Here is a 19,609-nt window from a genome sequence, read left to right as displayed (position 1 = left end):
GAGGGCTGGGTCCACTCAGCAGGCATCTAGGGGAATCGTCCCAATCAACTGACAGGATCTCATTGCTGAAAACAGCTAGACTAGGGGCTGAGCCCTACAGGTTTGCAATCCAAGCACAACAGCCACTCATGCACGCAAAACGCAGGGAACAGCAACTATATTTTCCTGTGCATGAAGCAAGACAGGAAACTAGTAAGACCCAAATGGAAAGAGAGGGCGTGCCTAAGTGTCATTTGGACACCACCCAAGCATCTCCTGGAGGTGCTGAAAGTCACCTCCTTTCTTCGTCCTAGCTCTTCAAATACCATTCCCTTTCCACTTACCAGTCCCCAAACTTGACAACACAAGGCATTAACTTAAATGACTTTACTCAGTGAAAGGTACCAGAGTGGCTAGCGCTGGCCCACAAGTACTTTGGACCTGAGTTAGTCACCATCCCTGTTATCCAGCTTCGCTGTTGTACACCCAGAATCCTTCACCAAAGTACCTTCAGATAGCAATCTCGCTGCTCCTCACCAAAATCACTGTCTTCATCTTCCTCGTCACTTCTCCAGTTCAGAGGTTCTGGAAGCTTCTTGTCCCACTGCTGCTCTGCAAGGCCAGGACTGACATCTTCCTGGTCATCCTGCTGTATCAGGAGGACGGCTGACAGTAAGAACACATGCCGAGGCACACAACCAAGCACCCATCAACCCCGACAAAGCAATCTCTTCTCAGAGCCTGCCTCATCCTTCCCTGCTGCGCATGCTTCCAACCTTAGGAGGCAGCAGGGGAGGACAGATGGAGGGTGGGGGAGAGCTACACTCTCGGAACAGACATGCCTTCCCAGTCCCTCTGAAGGACACTGAATCTATCAGAGCAGACCCGGAATCTCAAAAGATAAAAATGCATTACGCATAAGCTACAAATGATATGCCCTGTTGCATCCCAGAACCAACTTCCGGATGTCAGAGAATCAAATCAAAGTATTGTTTTAATTTAGAAAATACAACTTATAAAAGAAATCAAAATAGTAAACAATCCCAAGACCCTTGTGTCCCGTTCTTACTGTCCTTTTCTATCATCTGGACATAAATACATACAGCAAATGTATTTCAGTAGCTAAGGTAAGCGGCAGAAACACTAGTTTAAATAACTAATTGGTAGGAAAGGAAAACAAAGAGCAAGCAGTTACAAAGCAAACCCAGGCGGGGCTCTCACCTCTGCCACTGTGAGAATGCCATACTGGATGAACTTTCCCACCGTCTCGTGACAGACTTGGTAAAAAGTCTGGCAGGGCTGGAAAGAAAATCATTTAAAGGTGAGTCGGCCTCCCCTTCCCTTGGAGGCCACAGAGTAGCTGTCAGCCCCTCCGCTCCACCGCCTCCTCCACCCTGACAAAGTCCCAGGATCTCTGATGTCCACGTCTTGATAAACGGTCATCACAAGCCAGAGAAAAGAGTCCTTTCCAGAAATGGCCATGCACTTATGTGGTCCCACCTATGGAGAGAGCTTTGGAGCCCAGTGCTCTGAGTGGGACGAGCCCTGGAGGGACCCACTTCCCGGGCCTTTGGGGAACCTTTGTCTTTAAGATAGTCTCCATGCAGGAGCTATCTCACAGTGAAGGAGTTCACATGAGTAATGAACAAGAAACACGGCACTCCAATAACGTGAAAACACATAGACAAGAGGCCCACTTTAGAAGCCCTATCTGCCCACACCCCTCCTGATCCTGCCAAACACACATGAAGAACATGTTCAAGACAACCACATTCAAAATGCACACACTCGTGAATGTCCCAATCATGAGCCATATGAGAGAAAAAGAGTAACACAGTGCAAAACCAGATTCTATTTGGTTTTGAGTACCCAAAATCTGCTTACTACGTAGCCTCAATTTAACACCGACTGGTGTAAGGATGTGACAAGGAAACACTCACACTGCTGAGCCCGAGTGTGTAAGCTGAAGTGTTCTCTACCCATTTATCATCTGGGTTCCAACATCCACAAGTGGGTGTGCTCTTTACTGACACCCAGCACAGCACCTTCTTCACAGCCAATGAGCAGTAACTTGGGGTCTGTCTGAACTGCCAGTAGTCTCTCGTGTCTCAGAGCCAGGGCACTAAGCACCCAGCCAGACAAACCAAAACAGTCAAGACCAAGCTAGGCTAGTAGTCACTGTGATGCAGGAGAATTGTCTGTATTCTGTCAATCATATTTTAATAAAACGCTGATTGGCCAGGCAGGCAGTATAGGCGGGAAAACCAGACAGGAAGTAGAGGTGATGCAATGAGAACGGGAGAATTCTGGGAAGCAGGGAGGTTCCTCTGCCATTCCTGCGCAGACCACCGAAGAGGCAACATGTAAGCTGTCACACTGAGAAAGTACTGAGCCCATGTGGCTAATGTAGATAAGGATAATGGGGTAACATAAGTTATAAGAGTTAACAAGAAGCCTGACCTAATGGGCCAATCAGTTTATAATCTTATGGAGTCCTGTGTGTGATTTTCTCCTTGGGGCTTGCTGGCTGTGGGGTACTGGGCGGGACAGAAACCCCAACAAGCCGGCCCTCATGTTACATCACTGAGACAGAGTAGACCAGAAAGCTGCACACAGGACAAACACGCTCTAGAGAAAAGCAAAGGTACTTCATGCAAACAATACAAAAGGATCAGGGAGCACGGCGGAGCCTTCACTCACCAGAGAGATGGTGCCTTCGTTGGAAAGAAGGTAGCACAGGCTGGCTGCCTTCCGCACCAGCTGCTCCTGGCTGATCAAGCTGCCAGTGCCACCAGCAGACCCTCCCGAGCCCCTCTTATTCAGAACAGCATACAGGCTGCAGGCTGAAGAAACACAAGGAACAGTGAGGGACAGCAGGGTCGTCAGTGCCAGGTCGCCCTTCTATTACCATTAAAGCCTATTAACAAAAACTAACAGTCTGCAGAAGCCTCAGAAATGTAAGCAAAACTCCACAGACTCCCATTGTGTAAGCAGCTCCGGTTCTCCTGCCGCCCACAGCTCTACCTCAGCTCCACAGTGAAGAACGCAGTGCTGGGAACACTTTCACTGGGGACCAAACTGCAGCGGTGCACCCCTCCAACAAGGCGCTTGCCGGCTACCGTACCTATGATGGCTTCCAGGATGAAGACATGCAGCACCCCGTTGCTGTAGAAGTTGAGTTCGAAGACTGCGGGGACAGTTGTGCTGGGGGTGATGAAGAACTCGTCCTTCCTGCTAGTGTGCGTGATGGTGACACAGTTCCCCAGGAGCTGGATGGCGTGCATGACAACATCTTCCGAATTCCCGGAGAACCCCAGGTCAAAGTCACGAGCTAGGACCTCCTCCTTCATCACAAAGAAGTCTTCCACCAATGTGGAGAGGTGGATACCCTACGAAGAGACAAAAGCAGACTGTGACGGCGGAAAGTCTCATCTCCCAGATCTTCTTCCCACTGTGGCTGTCCAGCGGGCACAGCAACAGGCCCAGACCAGCAATGCGAGCGGTAGGGATGTCAGGGCAGATGTCACATCACAAACCCTGAGCACAAGGGACCACCAAGGGACGGCGACACAGTCTGAGAGTCGTGCTCAGTGCTCAGGGAGGACCCGCTTGAAGCACTCGGCTCCCGAATGTTTAGTTGGCGCCTACATACAGACCCTACGTCTGGTGTCAAGAGCGTGACAACGAACATGAAAGACACAGTCTCTCCCACAGCAGAGCTCCACAAGCCTATGATGGGAGGGCAGAGGCAGCTCTCACATACAGAGCAACTTTCCTGGAACTTCTCCAGTAGAATGCATACTGTGTGTCATTGAAATACGCCTTACTTTAGTTAACTACACACTGGAGCGAGCATCCTTCTGATCTACACATTTACAGTCTGGCTAAGTCTCATGCAACTTCTTCCCTCACTGGGCTGGTGAATTCTGGGCAGGACGCTCTGCTTCTGTCACTGTTCATCTCTCTGCCTCAGCCTAAAGCAGGCTGACACACACCCAGGCTTCCTAGGACCACCAGGCCCACCGGACGTACCTGCCTGTGTCTGTAAAGGAGCAGGCAGGCCACAATGTGGGTGGACATGATAGCACAGGACTTGCTAGCAGCTGGAAAGAAACAGAGCGTTAGTTGGCCTTGTTCTAACTTGCGAGACCTTGGAAGTACCTTAGCTTTAAACAGGAGTGAGGAGCTAACCACATCTTCCATTGTATTTCCTATAGCTGCAACTTACAATGAAAATACAACTGGATTTGCCAGTGTTCTGGTACAATGGAGCCTCTCAGCAACCACTAGCCATGAGACATATTCTATGACAGACCAGTGAGGTTAGGTCACTAAATGAAGGGTTTTTTCTGAAATACCAAGACCCAAAACATAGGCACATCTAGAACTCTAACCCTCCCCATTGTGTTGGCACGCTGTGGGCTATGGCCTATTTCCCTCTTCTGTGTCTCCATGTGTAAAAATGAAAGTACAAGAGCGAGGGAACAGTAGACTTGAAGTCACAAAATTAGGGCTCAAATTCTAACTTTTACACTAATTGATGTCCTGATTTTGAGAGAATTCCCAAACTCTGGAGTCTCCATTTTTAAACCATGGAGACATTCACTGGGCTGCAGGAAACAGGCTGAAGGCCTGGTAGACACTCCGAGCAGGGATGCTCAATACGCTTGCATTTTCTCTTCACTGTGGCCCAGAGAAGCAGGGAGGAGACACGGAGATACATTTAGAACACACCTATGCTTTGGAGCCCGGCTCTTTGAGTTTGTAGAAAATTATCATCATCTAGAGAACTATGAAACAGAGATGCCATTTGCGAGTCTCTGAAACGACAGTGCGTTTAGAAATACTTCACTTGCAATTACAGCTGCCTCCAGTGTTTGCAATGTATCCAGCATCATTTAACAGCCATCAGGAAAAATATTTATGAAAAACTTTAAAACACCAATAAATATGGAATAAATAGAAAATACTTCAAGGCCAGAAAGTATTTTTAGAGACTAGCCACCAGCAGCACTGATTACCAGAAGGTGGCTTCTCTTACTTATTCCACTTCTACCTTCCTTTGACAATTAAGAAGAATCTGCTTCGGCATCCATATCTGAGATGTGGGATACAGTCACATGTTCTTAAGAAGAGTTCTCCGGGCTGGGAGCCTGGCTCATGGGTAGACACCTGCTTAGAGTGTGTGAGGTCCACAATTCCATCCACATACCACACACACACACACACACACACACACACACACACACACACACACACAATCTTCTGGCTAGGAGTCAAGTCAAGTAGAAAAAGCAGCAGCCATAGTGGGATAATGGGAGACTCGAGCTGAAGGAAGGAACCCTCTACAACAGCGCTCGCCGGGAGTGATGAGAATCCGACCAGAAGTGACCCAGGAAACGGAAAGGAGAACCAACAAGAGCTGAGCCCCAGAGCAAGACAGTGCTATGCTCAGGGCTTCAAGAGCAGAATGCTGCAACTTGGAATTTAAGGACAGTTTGAAGGTGGCCGGCTCACCCTCTGCTTAGAGCTAGTCTGGATGCACTATTTGTGCACAACTATCCCAGGATAAAAGCAGAAGTTGTCACTGGGGGTTCATCTGCACCCCCACAGCTGAAACAGCTGCAGGATGGGTAGTCATCGACATTTACTGAATTAAAATCTGCATGGGGCTAGAGGAGAAAGAGACACCCAACATAAGCCCAGATATCATGCCATACAATAGTTTAGGCTAGTTATGAGCAAAGGATCGATAACCATCCTGACAAATCTGTTTTAAGAGCCATGAGAATTGCTGCACAAGGACCTTCCTATCAGACTCCCTCCGGTATTCTGGGTATTTTTCAGACACCCACCCACTCCTCGCTGTCATTCTTTCCAGGTTCTTGCCTACCATAACCTATGGAATAGGTGACTGACTCAAGAGAAACTAACTTGAGCCGACTTCCAACCTGCACGGCCTACACGACTGCACATGCCCTGTGACCTGTGGGCAAGGGTGGCGCTCTACTTACTGAAGAGAATGTGCTCGCCCAGATTCGCAATCAGTCTTCTTCGGAAGGCTTCGTCTACTGTGTTTCTGGACTCGTTACTGGATGTGTCTTGACTTTCAGCAGCAGCATCATTCGGTCTAAAAAGATTTGTAAAATCAATCTTCTACACTTCAACTTTATTTTTAATTAATTAATTAATTTATTTTGAGATAGCACCTCATTCTGTTGCCCAGGCTAGCTAAAATTCCCTACACAGAACTTCTAAATGTATGAATAGCTCTGATCACCATATATTTTAAATTTAAATTATAAATAGATAATTCCTCTGGATTGTTTTCCTCTACAATGTAGAGCCTAATGCATTTTTTCAGACGGAATACTTTATTTATTAATGACTAAACAGTCTATTAATATATCACTTCCAAACCCACTGACAGAAAGCATGCAAGAAGCAAGAGACCATGTTTTAGAACATCTGAAAACTCAACATCTTACCTACTATAAAGGAAGGGCTCTAAATTACACTCTATTTTCAGTTCTGGAAAATTCAATTACTATCAAACACTCTTTTATAAATCTTACTCACAATATGCATAACCCAAGCGACTCCCAAATAAATTCAGCTCAGGTATATATATCAGGTATATCTAACAAGAGTCACAAAAAGGCTCAACACAAAATTAGACAAAGTCTTCAGAGAGAGAGAGAGAGAGAGAGGACAGAGAGAGAGAATGAGAGTGTGCAAGCGCAAGCATTCCCACATCTTTATCAAATCAAGAGGGCTGTCACGGCACTGAGGACAGGAACAAGAAGGAGCATGCTCCTACTAACGCTAACCTACTGTCCCATACAATGCAGGAAGGAGAGTTTCCGGACAGGTGAGCTAGCACAGGGGCTGAACACCCTACCTTGTAGGAAGGATAGCTGGTAACAGTGCTTGCTCCAGAGAAAGGGGAGCAGACACAGGTTTCTGACTTTGGCTTTCTAAATATTCCTGGAAAAATGAAAAGGAAAGAAGAAACCCTTCATAACAACGTATAAACTGTATTTTCGTCTTCAGCAGTTAAGAGGAACTGCAGAACAAGCTTCAGGCCAGGGATTCCACAGACTCTCACCTTCAAGGAAAATGGCTGTGCAAAGTCCACCCTGACGTATCCGTAGTTCTTCCGCAGCATCCTGATGACACCTCTCGCCACGCTCCAAAGACTCTCATTCTTCTTGGGCTTGCCCTAAATACAGCAGTGAAGGGGAGGGTGCTCTGGTGTGATGCTGTTTCTTCTGAGACAGTCTTACTATGCTATCCAAACCTGCAATCCTCCAGCCCCGCTCCACTCCCTTGCAACTGTTCAGAGACAGCCATGAGACACTATGCCTTGCTTAGAATAATTTTTTCATAGAAATTTGAGTTCTACCTTGAGAAGAATGATATGTACAGAATGAAAAGTGAGTGACTGGCAGCCAGGGTTGTCAACCTTCTGACTCTAAGTGGGTCAAGCTACATTCACAGCTACCCTGGGATCATGTGACCCACAGGCGCAGATTGGACAGGCCTGACTGCTTCACCTGAAACCTGACAAAAAGTGCCTAGTATTCAAGGATGCTTAGAGATGCAGCCGTGTTGTTCAGGGGAGGAAACTGAGCAAAGAGAAAAATGTAATGTGAGCACATTGAGACTGCGTTCCCTCAATTCACAAAGATACAGCTCGGAACAGTGAAGGACAAAATGACATAATATCCCGAAAACTGCTCTCCAAGGTGGGGGATGCCAGCCAGTCTCACGGTGGCCTTCCCACTAATCAGACACTTATAAAGTATTTGCTTAACAAGTCATCCCACAAGGCACACACAATGATGGCCCAAATTGCCGAGAGTCATCAGTCCCCTATCTTTAAATCCTCCAACAGCCAGGAACCCTTCAACTTCTGACACACTGGAGCACAAACTTTGAAGCACATGCTTTGCCCAAGACTTCCACACTAAGTCAACAAAACCGGCCCCTCTGGCACCTGCACACTGCTGGTCAGAGTGGTCGGCTAGCGAAGCCATCTGGGTATATGCCTGATGGACGGGCAGTGCTTACAAACCAAGTACCCTTAGATTACAGCCAGCACCTCCCTTCCTCAACACACACAATCCACAGTGAACCCAGAGGGCTCCAGGAGAAATGCGCTGAAACTGAAGAGCCATGTGGGTGATCTATTCACACAGTGGAACATCTCCCCTGTGGGGTCTGAACCGTATTCAAGGCTGGGCCTCACAAGTGTCTGCTTACAGGTAATCAGATACAAAAGAACCGCATACATTATCATTATTAATTATTATCATTATTATTATATAAAGTTCAGCAATGCAGAAAACCAATCTCTCTGCAAGAAGCTGGGCAAGTGACTCTCCTGGAGGAAGCTAACAGGAAGGGCGTGGGAAGATTTCTGGGGCCTGACGTCACTCCGCCCTCTGGGTGCTAGGTACATAGGTGGTGACTTTCTGATATCCAATCTCAGTGCCATGACCTGTGCATCCTTTGGCAAAGGTCTTCTGAAAAGATTACTCCCATTTCTCCTATCAGTGTGCAGTTGCTCAGCCAACGTGACCCAGCTGGTCTTCAGGATTCACTGAAATTCGCTCAGAATCAAGCCACAGACCTCAGAGAGTAGAGCATGGACACCCACACTGCCCACACAGTGGAGATCACAGCTCATTGGCAAGTGGCTTTCCACCTGTCAGCACTGACAGATGAGACCACATACTTCTCCAAGAGACTCACTCACAAGCTGACAGGCATGATGAAGGCAGCTCACCATGCCCATTCAGGCAGGTTTCAGATAAGCAATAAGAAAAGCCATGTTAGCAAAATGCCACTCTGATCTAACACTAACCATTCAATATAAAAGCAAAGCTTGAAAGGCGAAGACGGCCTTGTGCGCGCTGGCTCCTTACCAGCTGTTCACCGTTGTAGTGGCCTTCGATTATCCGGTCGTAGGAGATGCCCACAGGAATGACAAGGATGTCAGGGATGGTGTTGGAGGACAGAGTGTCCACTATCACCGACAGCAGCCCTGCCCGAGCACAGGAGGTCTTCCCGCTCCGGGAGCGCGTGCCTTCCAGGAAGATCTCCAGGAACTGCTGCTGCCGGAGCAGCTCAACTATGTGCTGAGAGAGGAGAGAGTCAGACGTGAGCTAGGGCCTCGCAGTGCAGGTGAGCTCAGAACAGAAGAATCTTAAGACGAAACAGGGGAAAATGGAACGTCACCACTAACTAATCATTTCCCCTTATCCAGAACTGCAGAGGCCGTACTGGGCAGATTACAAAAATAATAATAATAATAATAATAATAATAATAATAATAATAATAATAATAATAAATCACTCATCTCTGTCCAATCATCTCTCAAATCAAAGAACAAATTTGTAAAAATCCTAGTTCCAACACAGCTCCATCACTCTCTGTGATGGCTAACACTACAGCGCTGAGAGAAATTAAAGGCCATACGCACCCCATGAAGCAGCGCTCTATAAAGAATGTCTTTGCGTCCATCTGGGGTTTCATCAAGCCTCCTTCTTATGAAGAAGCCCCCAAGCTTGTGAATCAAGGTGCTACAATGAGAGAATGCACGAATTACTTTTAAGGACACATGTAAAGACTCAAACGTCGAGCTACCCCACAGCACTGTCCATGCAGATAGAAGTCCCACGTCCTTCGAATGTTGGCAGTGGAAATGCAGAGCTCATTCTGAATGCCGTCCACATCCTTCACCTCAGCCTCTGGAGTAGCTGCTAATTTCTAAGCCAAAAAAGAGTTCTGATTTGACATCACCCTCAAAGGTTATGACACAGTTTTGAAGATTTTGGAATGCTTCTAAATTTAAAAGTAGAGAGTCACTGCCTTCAGATATGTATCCACTGGTGAGTCCTCTAGGCTCCAGTGGACAGCTCTGTCCAGTGCTCACACAGATGGGAATCTTCCAGGCTCCAGTGGACAGTTCTGTTCAGTGGTCATGTAGATGGGAGTTCTCCAGGCTCCATTGGCTAGTTCTGTCCAGTGCTCACACAGATGGGAGTCCTCTAGGTTCCAGTAGCCAGTTCCAGCCAGTGCTCACACAGATGGGAGTCCTCCAGACTCCAGTGGACAGTTCTATCTAGTGGTCACACAGATGGGAATCCTCCAGGCTCTAATGGACGGTCCCATCCAGTGGTCACACAGATGGCTGGTCCTGGTTAAACTAAATGGCTCACAGCCTGGACAGATAGTTCAGGAATTAAGAGCACTGGCTTCTGGCTAAGGACCCTGGTTCAATTCCCACCACCCACATGGTGGTTCACAACCATCTGTAACTCCAGTTCCAGGGGATCTGACATGCTTTTCTGAACTCCGTGGGCACCAGGCACACAAGTGATGATTATAAGTACATGCAGGCAAAACATTCATACACATGAAAGAAATAACTCTTAAAAAAATTAAACACAAATGGGTCACATACACAAAAGCAAACAAATTTGCAAAGTGAGCAAATGTTCTTTAAGGAAAATCCTCTCGAATGCAGGTCCCTGTGGTAAGAATAACCTTATCAAACCAAAACCAAATATACGCATCTTTACAAAACAGGAAACAGGGGCTAGAGACAGCTCAGCAGTTAAGAGCACTGGCTGCTCTTTCAGAGGACCTGTGTTCAATGCCCAGCACCAACATGGGACAGCTTAGAACCCTCTGTAACTATAATTCCAGGGCATTGATCCCCTCTTCCAACCTGTATGTTTAAAAAACCAAAGCCTAGGTTCATTTGCACACACAGAAATAAAACAATTCTGCTGCCAACCCCAAGACTCTTTCTGCAACGCTGATAAATTTAGATATGAAGCTGAAAGTTTGTCAGATTTCCTGAATGTACAGCCTCAAATGGAGAAATTGTTTTCAAACAGATGTTAGTATTCACACTGGTGTAAACAGACATTAGCGTTCACACTGGTGTAAACAGACATTGGCGTTCACACTGGTATAAACAGACATTAGCGTTCACACTGGTGCAAACAGACATTAGTGTTCACACTGGTGTAAACAGATATTAGTGCTCACATTGGTGCAAACAGACATTAGCGTTCACACTGGTGTAAACAGATCTTAGTGCTCACACTGGTGTAAACAGACATTAGTGTTCACACTGGTGTGAGTAGCCAAGTTATATTAAAATGTTAACGTACTCTGGCCTCCTTTATAATCTGTATATGGAAGTCAGGGTGAGATGTGGGTGAAGTGCGAAATCACTCTGAAATTCTCAGAATAAATTCAGTGAGAGACAGTGTACCCTGAGATGTGCTGTCACTGTGGAGACGTAAACGTGGCGAAAGAGAACTGCGGACAGACAAGTTTGTCTACATCGGCTGTATCTGAAGGAAAGGCAAGCCGAGCAAAGGCTGGCATGAGCTCCTGAAAGGAGACGCTCAGTTACAAGAAATTATCAACACTGACCCTTAATAAAAGGCCTCACGAGAACGAGATGAGGAGGAATGAGTACACGGGCTGCTGCCTGACCCCAGGAGAGCACTGGCAGAAGAGACACCTTAGCTCTGAGACCAGGCCTCCCTGTGTGTCTGTGTCTGTCTGTCTGTGTGTGTGTGTGTGTGTGTGTGTGTGTGTGTGTGTGTGAATGTGTACGTGTAGGTGCATGTGAGCCCAGTTCACAACCACGAGTGTCATTAACCAAGAACTATCTACAGTTTGAGACTGGGTCTCTAACCGGCCTGGAACCTGACAAACAGGCTAGGCTGACTGCCCAGAGAAGCCCAAGGCTCCGCCTGTCCCAACACTAAGATCACAAGCAGACACCACACCCACACTTTTTCCCACCTCAGATCCTCAAGCCTACAAGCAGTTTACCAACTGTACGATCTTCCCAGTCAACCTTGTTGATAATGTTCTAATTTAGCTTCTCTGTCCCTGGGTGCTGGGAACAGACACCCTGGAGCATCACACAGTCCGTTCTAGTCCCTGGGAAAGGAAAGCATGTTTCTCCTGGAGGCGGGCTGTTTGTCTGGCTCCCATTACATGACAAGCTATTGATAGCGAGGACTGTATGTGTCTTGTCCATGTTTGCTTGATGTTCATTAGAATAAATCCCACTGGCTTCTGCTGATGACATCTGGCTGGCTGGCTGCAGCACTGTGGGAACCAGGACAGAGCACCCTGCACCACAAGGCCAAGGCCAGGACTCTGGGTGCCACTGTAGAAGGCTCCACCTGCCAGGCCACCAACTCTCCCTACAGTTTCTCTGTGTTCACCCTCCTAAGTCACATCAGATCAAGAGCTGGTCTCAGTGTTCTGTGCTGCTCGGAGTTAAAGTTCCGTTTCTCAGTTCCACCCAGTCCCGCTGGCTCATCAGCGAGCAGACTTAGTAGAGCAGATCCAGTCTCCTACACCCTCGTCCAAGCCCCACATCTGGACAAGACCTGACTCTTGGGAACTTAGTTCACTAATTCCTTTAGTGAGCCTCTGCCCTCCTCCCCAAGAACACAGCTATACTTCTGATGTCAGCCCTCATCATTTGCCAGAACTCTCACAACAGAATCGAAACTAATTTCCTCAATCCCAGAATGGCCACTCAACATACAGGTCTGACCAGATCAGTGCTCAAAGCCAGGACAGAAGCCAACCCTCGCTCAGAGCGGCTCTTGAACTAGCCCTCACTATCTGTGCAGCTGCCCCTCCAGCCTCTGGCCTTTCCCGGAGCTGCCAACTTACCTGCTTGCCCACCCACAATGTTCCCACCACCTTGCTCTTGAGTCCCTGCCTTTGAGTAGAATGCACAGCATCCTCTGGGAATGCAGAGAAACACCTCCTGGGTTGCATCGGAATCTCTCCATCGTGAGGTCAAGAAAACAGCAGGGTCAGTCTCGCCAGCCTTTATCTACCACAGTGCCAGCACCTAAGCCTCTTCTGACAGGGCTGGTACCATACCCTGCTTCACTACTTTCCAAAAGCCGTCCATCCACCTGATGAACCTGCTTCTGAAGTTTCCCTAAGTACAGTCCACCATACAGCCTATACACAGAAATACAGTGAGGGACAGTGTATACTAGTCAAAGGCTACATAAGGAAGCATTGGTTTTTTAATAAAAAAGGGCTAATGCCAGTTTTATAACATGTATCAAAGATAACAAAACAAATTCCAAATTCAAACCATTCCTTAAAAAAAAGAAACAGAGACTCACTATACAGCCCTGGCAGACCAGTAACCTGCAATGTGCACCAAGACAGCCTAGAATTCAGAAATCCACCTGCCTCAGCCTCTTGAACACTATACTAAAGGCATGTCCAACATGTCAGACAGAACAATCCTTTTAATACCTTGAACCTCAAAGGAAGCTGACCTCACCTGAAGATGGGGATGTTGAGGTTATTGCCCGAGGCGATGTACGGCGCCTTGATGTTATGGCAGAAGAGAATGAAGGTGAGCAGCAGGTAGTCGATGTGGGATCGATGCACCGGCAGGAACAAGAGCGGCAGATTCGTCTAGGGAGAGGGAGGGCCAACCTTAAAGCTCAGGTGATAGCAGTCGGTCCCACCTTGCCACTGCATTTGGTTACGGTCACTCATCACTGGCTAATCAATGACCCACTCTCTACAAACATGCTCTGGTGATTCTCCAGTGCCTACATATCCAGATATAAGATCCACTGCGACAACAACAGCAATTAGTGGGGGAAGAATCAACAAGTTCAAGCTGACCACACCTCTTCTGAGACGCAGTCTTCGTTACGGAAAATGAGCAGAGCTTTTTGGAGCCAGGCTTGGTTTAAAACACTAAGAAAATTACTTACTATCTGTGACTTGGGTTAATGTTTCCTATCACCTACACCTCCATCTCCCTGTGTATAAAACAGGTATTACGTGACCTGGTGTTCAGGGTTGTCCCCAGGTAACTTAGAAAAGCAACCCTATACATTTTTGATAGGCCCTGTTTGTCTCCCGAAATGGTACTGCAGTTATCACAAAGTGGGATGCTCCCAAAAGCCTTCAGAACCCCGACAGCACAGGGGAGACTCTCTGAAGGAGCTCTAACAGCACATCACACACTCGGGGGAGACGGAGGGTGGAACAGATATCCTTACCTCGGTTGCAGCTTTAACCATCTCAAGCTGACCCTTGTGAATCTGAATGTTCCAGAAGAAACTGTTGAAGAGCTTTAGCAGCACCCAGCCAGTCAGCCTGAAAGAAATAAAAACATTGGCATCCATACAAACACAGATAAACATGCGTATGTCATAAATCTGGATACAGTTCACTTTTGCCTCCCCTGGCTTGAGTCTACATCCTAAAAGCACTTGCAAATGACTTAATGTGTGTGCACTTAGGTATCTGGACTGATGAATGGGTATTCTAATGTATACAGACACTGCTCACACAGTATGTTCTCGCTGTGGACCGTGAACACATTTTCCTCTGAAAGCACTCGGTCCGGCAAAGGTCATACTAAATTAGTGAGCAAAAGAATCCTTCTAACACAGGCAACCACTCCCTGTAAGACACTAGACTCTGCCATTTGGGGAGAATAGACGACACCCATAATACAGTGGCTGCTACCAATCAGCGGGGACAAAGGCAGATCGAAGCCTTTGTCATGCTATTTGACATTTGAGTAAGCAGATTTCACACTGAAATACATCAACATCTTTGCCCACATGTTCTGTTCACATGTTCTTCTTGAACTAGCAAAGGAAGATCCAATAATTATAACTAACTTGATAGAGAGACACCGGCTTTGGCCTCAAGCCATCCATTCCCCTAAATACCTGATCATCCCTGGGGAGACAGTAGCAACCATTTCCTGCAGAATCTTCCTGGCTTTCTTTTTCACTTTCTGGATGGCTTTAGACTGCTGCTGGGCAGATCCATCTGGGTTCAACTCAGCAGCCACTTCAGCAATTGCCTCTTGGACTCTGATTTGAAAGTAAAATTCAGACTTATAATAAATCTGATCGTATGTTACTGGACACATTTGGTATTTTCTAAACTGTGGCTGTAAATGAATAGGATGGGAAAACAGAATAAAAGGTCCAATGTCTTTAATATGCAGAAAATGCAAGTTCTCTTGAAGAAGTAGTATAGTAGCAAAAGAGAAAGTTCAAGTTAGGGCCGTTAGCCTTTGTTGTCTATCAAAACTGACAGCCAGGGCTGAGAGATGGCTCAGCGGTCAAGAGTATACACTGCTCTTGCAGGGGACCTGAGTGTGATCCCCAGCACCCACACCAGGCACCTCACAATCGCCTGTACTTCCACTTCTAGTGGACTGGTCACCCTATGGCCTCCTCCTGCTCAGACACATACTCAGATATACATAAATAACAATAATAATATAAAAATGGGCAACACATTCCTAAGGCAAAGAATCCCTTATAAATCTGGACAGACCTAATGATTTTACTCAGATCCTCTGAGTGACTGCTAGCGATAAGGAAAAAGGACATGTGTACACTGCCCACGATGGAGAATGTACTCAAAGAAAACGCAGACTTCGTGAAAATGGCTTTGTGCGATCCAATATAATGAAGAAAGTAAAACAAACGTCCACTAAAAAGTCAAAGTAGTGTATGACTTTCCTTCAGAAATCATAATCTGCCATTGTTTGTGTTGTCACAACACTGGAGCACGGAGAACTCTCTGAGAAGCATTAAAATGGACGGAACTATTTACTTCTGCTTTCCAGTCATTTTACAAAGGCAGAGCTCAGGATCGAAATCAACACAGTGACAGGGAATGTGCCGAAGGGAAAGCTCATCCCAGCAGATAGCTCCACCACCCTTGCTACCTGGAGGTTCCAACTAGACGGCATTTACTGCAGGAGCCTAGGATGTTTCCCTGGTAGCTAACATCGTATCGTTACTGTCAACTACTCACATTTAACATGTTTTCCTAAGTACTATGAGCCAGCACCATTGGGGTTGGACACGGCTACAGACTATGAACTCTAAGCTTTCAGTCACCCCATCTCTGGTCTCCAGCTATACTCAGGTGGGCCACACCCAAGAGGCGAAGCAGAGAACTCTCACCCGAGTTCCTACCTTTAGTGGCTCAGAAAACCACCCCACAAAGTATGGAGCAAGTTGAACTTTAAATACAGGTAAATGGGAGGCCTTCGAAACTGTCTCAGACTTCCTAGTTCTCTGTGGTCTCCCCTGAGCTAAGGCATTGGGAGGGGCTCTCTGAAACTCCTAGAACCCCATTCAGCAGGTAGGAAGGCTGCTGGGTCAGGACTGGAAGTCCCAGCAGTGTCAGGGCGATGTCACTAGGCTTCCAAAGAAGGCTCCCAGCTATCTGAGCAAGTTAATCACTCTGTCGCCAGCGAAGTCCCATGGTTCATCTATCTCCCTCCGAGAGAAGAACTCTGTCCCTGATACTGTTTTCCCCAGCTCATTCATAATCCCCTGCAGCTATTTACCCCTCAAAATCCCCTAAATCCTCTCGTTTCCTTTTCCTCCCCAACTACTCCAGTTTTTAGCTGCATTGGGCAATCACTCTCCTGGGGGCTGCTACACATTAATGAAGGTGTGTGGCCCTTTTTCTTCATAGTCTGCTGAGGTCAGCCTCCCTCACGGGTAAACATTTTCTCTGAGAGCAAAAAATTTTATTCCTACTACAAGGGCTTGGCCGTATGCACGCAAAAACCATTATACAAAATACCAAGTGCTTTGGTCTATCGAAATGGAAAATGAGTTGTTCCCAGTATTCATACTATAGAAAACTGGTGAGCAACCCTAGGCACGTGTGCACACACCTCTAACTCATGACATGACTTTCACATTCTAGGAGACTATTCAGGCCACAGTCCATCAGACAGGACTGTCCGTCTGTCTACCCGGCACCCTCCAACACACAGTCCACCAAACAGGACTGTCCGTCTGCCTATACAGCACCCTCCACCACACTCCACTCTCCTGATTCCCTCAACTTCTTTTGTGGCTTAACACTCACTGTTCAGAAATGCAAGCATTCCCTAGAGAGAAAAGCAGAGAAATCACAGAAGAGGCTGAACTCCCTCTCCTCCCACTGCCACACACAGTCTGCCCCACCTTCTCAACAGTGCCCCGCCTCACCTGCTGCTGTCCAGGACGTTTTCTGTGATATTGGTCGCAAACATGCCCTTATGGACGTCCCGTTCTTGAACAAAAAGGATGTAAGAAAGACGTCTTGCCAGCCATCCTCGGTGCCTGCAACACACACACACACAAACTTCTCAGCAAGTCCTCACACTCCACTACACAGAGATTTTCCACAGAGAACACTTGGGTCACTTATTTCAGCCAGCGGCCCTAGAGGTCAGAATGCTATGCAGCTGTCTGGCTCATTACTTTCATAGATTCTCAGGGAAAACTGAAACTTGGAAATTGTTTATCGATGCTTAGATTGTCTTGTTTTTCTGACTAGCAATCCCAATCTGAAAACAGAAGAGACATCTGACTTAATCAATAGCACTACAAAGACAAGCAAGGGAGTGTTACTCATTAGCTATGTATGAGCTGGGGACAGAGGTGGGGATAGCTTGGAGCTACAGCCATAGTCTACAAAGAGGAAAGTTGGAGGCCTCTTCCAAACACAAAGAGCTATATTTTTTTTCGTATGTAAGCATTCTTCCAACATAATCACTGAGTCTCACAGTGAATTAAAAGCTAATCAAGTCAGACATCCAGCATCTGAGTGCCTCCCTCTTTCCACTGTAAACACTGGTAGAAGTGACGGCCACCATGTGCTGATGAGCTGGGGACACGGAGACGCACATCAGAGCAGGTGCTATGACTCTCACTGTGTAATGATTTGAAACAATGTATGACAATGACCGAAAGCAACAATGTTGTTTCCTCCGTGCGACACCAACAGCAGATTAAACAGGTCAACAACTCGGAAAAGGCAAGGAGTGGAAGTGTCCGTGAACAACTTCTCCTGTCGCCTGACTCTTCCTCTCCTGTCACCGGCTTCTGAAAGGTGAGCTCCCGGTGCTGCACTCTCCCAAGCCCTCTGCAGTGAGCATTTCAGATGACGACAAGGGCAGAAGTCTGAGTGTTCTCTGAAGACATGGATGTGTGTGGTGTGGAAGTGTGAGCGAGCACCCGAGAACGTGAGAGAGTGAGAGAGTGAGAGCGCATGCAAATGTGTGCGAATGGCCCGAGCTCGTGCCGCAGACAGTGCACACCTGTGCTTACAAAAGCTTTGAGCCTTTGTCATTTAACACACAAGAAGCTGCACAGGCAACTTGTCTGAGCTACCATCAGGTCAATATAGCCGACACCTTTTAAAATATCTTAAAAACTGCTCCAATTAGGGATAACAGACAAAAATTATACCTTCATAGGTAAAATGTCTATTTACATAAAGATGAAACAGTTTATTTACTTAGGATCACAGTCATGTCTACTAAGAAACAGGAAATAAAAAACTAATTTCATGAATCAGTCTCTCCTCTCCACTTTAAATTTAAATGAAGGAGACAGAGAGGAACCTGAGAAATGGAAAGGAAATGCTTGAATTTGGACTCTGGTTCTATTACCAAGGCAAACTTGACCACACAAGTGGGTCTGGCTACTCTCACCCAGGACCCTCTTCATCTAGTTCAAAGCAGTGCCATCGAGAACCAAAGCCACGCTCTGCCTTCTTGGACCACCTTTCTAGAACTTCAAGCATTGCTCACCCCAGAACACTGCTTGCCACCTTCGGGCATCTGTTCTTGGAACCACAAGGACTGGTGGTGGCTTTGGCTGCTGTCTCTCTTGCTTGGCAGACACATTTTTCTAACTTTCCCTTATATAACGCAAAGGCCCCTTTGTCCCTGGCACTTGCCAGGTCCCTATGTACTAGAATTCAGAATTCAGAACTCCTTTTTTTTTTTTTAATTATCTTCGCTATACAAGTCAAAGAACATTTACTGCAAGCAGGGACCAACAGGAGGGAGAAAAGTCAAAGGTAAACAGTGAATCTGAGCACAGTACAGAGACTGACAACATGAAAACACAATGAAACTCACCGTCTGTACAGCAGACGCTTGCTCATAAAAGGGGGTGCTTACTAAAGAGGTCTCTACAGAGTGGGGAGACGTCAATCACTTGTCTTATTTTTTCATTCCTGTGTTGGTGTATGTCTGCATACATGCGAGCACACATGGCAGCCTGAGATGACTCGGGAGCTGACACTCACTCAGGAAGTCAACAAGCTAAGCCATCTCATGGGTCCCATTTATATGGTTTTGACTTATGAAATAGCTACAATGTATCATAAGACATGCAAACCTACATCTCCTGTCAAAGAAATACTTCCTACTGCATAGCAAAAGTCAGTATCTACATGTGTTAAAGAGTACCACAGGTGACAGACAGGAGAGCAGCAACTACCGTGATGGCCTCCAATGGCCGTCCTGCTTCCAATCTTTAGATGAGCTCACTTGTGTCAAAGGCTCATTCTGCTCACTCTAGACACCACAGGTACATCTTAAAGTATGCAATTACCATTAAAGAGTTTTACTTCTAAGACTTATTAGAAGTATAAAAAATGTCTTTTTACCTTGTGTGAGTTTCATTGATATAAATAACATTCCGCAAACCCAGAGATGGGATACTGGGGTTGAAAAACCTTTCCTATAAAAACAAAATGAATGTA

The 19,609-nt window shown here is 46.6% G+C and overlaps 1 protein-coding gene across 5 annotated transcripts in view; it reads right to left on the bottom strand.

The window, feature by feature from the left end:
- Gpam (glycerol-3-phosphate acyltransferase, mitochondrial) overlaps positions 1-19,609 on the bottom strand; it is a 57,133-nt gene that overhangs the window by 5,344 nt on the left and 32,180 nt on the right. For 4 of the 5 annotated variants that reach the window (XM_087907801.1, XM_087907802.1, XM_048424387.3 and 1 more), the window contains 15 exons: positions 19,514-19,587; positions 17,059-17,172; positions 14,758-14,904; positions 14,077-14,173; positions 13,341-13,477; positions 9,468-9,567; positions 8,910-9,122; positions 7,088-7,201; positions 6,881-6,966; positions 5,994-6,109; positions 4,012-4,082; positions 3,104-3,368; positions 2,680-2,822; positions 1,201-1,278; positions 488-628 (listed from right to left, as the gene is read on the bottom strand). In XM_087907801.1, coding sequence (XP_087763927.1) covers positions 488-628; positions 1,201-1,278; positions 2,680-2,822; positions 3,104-3,368; positions 4,012-4,082; positions 5,994-6,109; positions 6,881-6,966; positions 7,088-7,201; positions 8,910-9,122; positions 9,468-9,567; positions 13,341-13,477; positions 14,077-14,173; positions 14,758-14,904; positions 17,059-17,172; positions 19,514-19,587 — 1,896 coding nt within the window. The remainder of the gene's footprint in view (positions 1-487; positions 629-1,200; positions 1,279-2,679; positions 2,823-3,103; positions 3,369-4,011; positions 4,083-5,993; positions 6,110-6,880; positions 6,967-7,087; positions 7,202-8,909; positions 9,123-9,467; positions 9,568-13,340; positions 13,478-14,076; positions 14,174-14,757; positions 14,905-17,058; positions 17,173-19,513; positions 19,588-19,609) is intronic. The other variant, XM_087907803.1, reaches the window with a different exon arrangement.

This window comes from Myodes glareolus, chromosome 7 (genome assembly GCF_982192425.1).
Source record: "Myodes glareolus chromosome 7, mMyoGla1.1, whole genome shotgun sequence".
Classification (NCBI taxonomy): Eukaryota; Metazoa; Chordata; class Mammalia; order Rodentia; family Cricetidae; genus Myodes; species Myodes glareolus.
The sequence above is the reverse complement of the archived record's forward strand: the minus strand, read 5'-3'. Positions and strand labels throughout refer to the sequence as shown.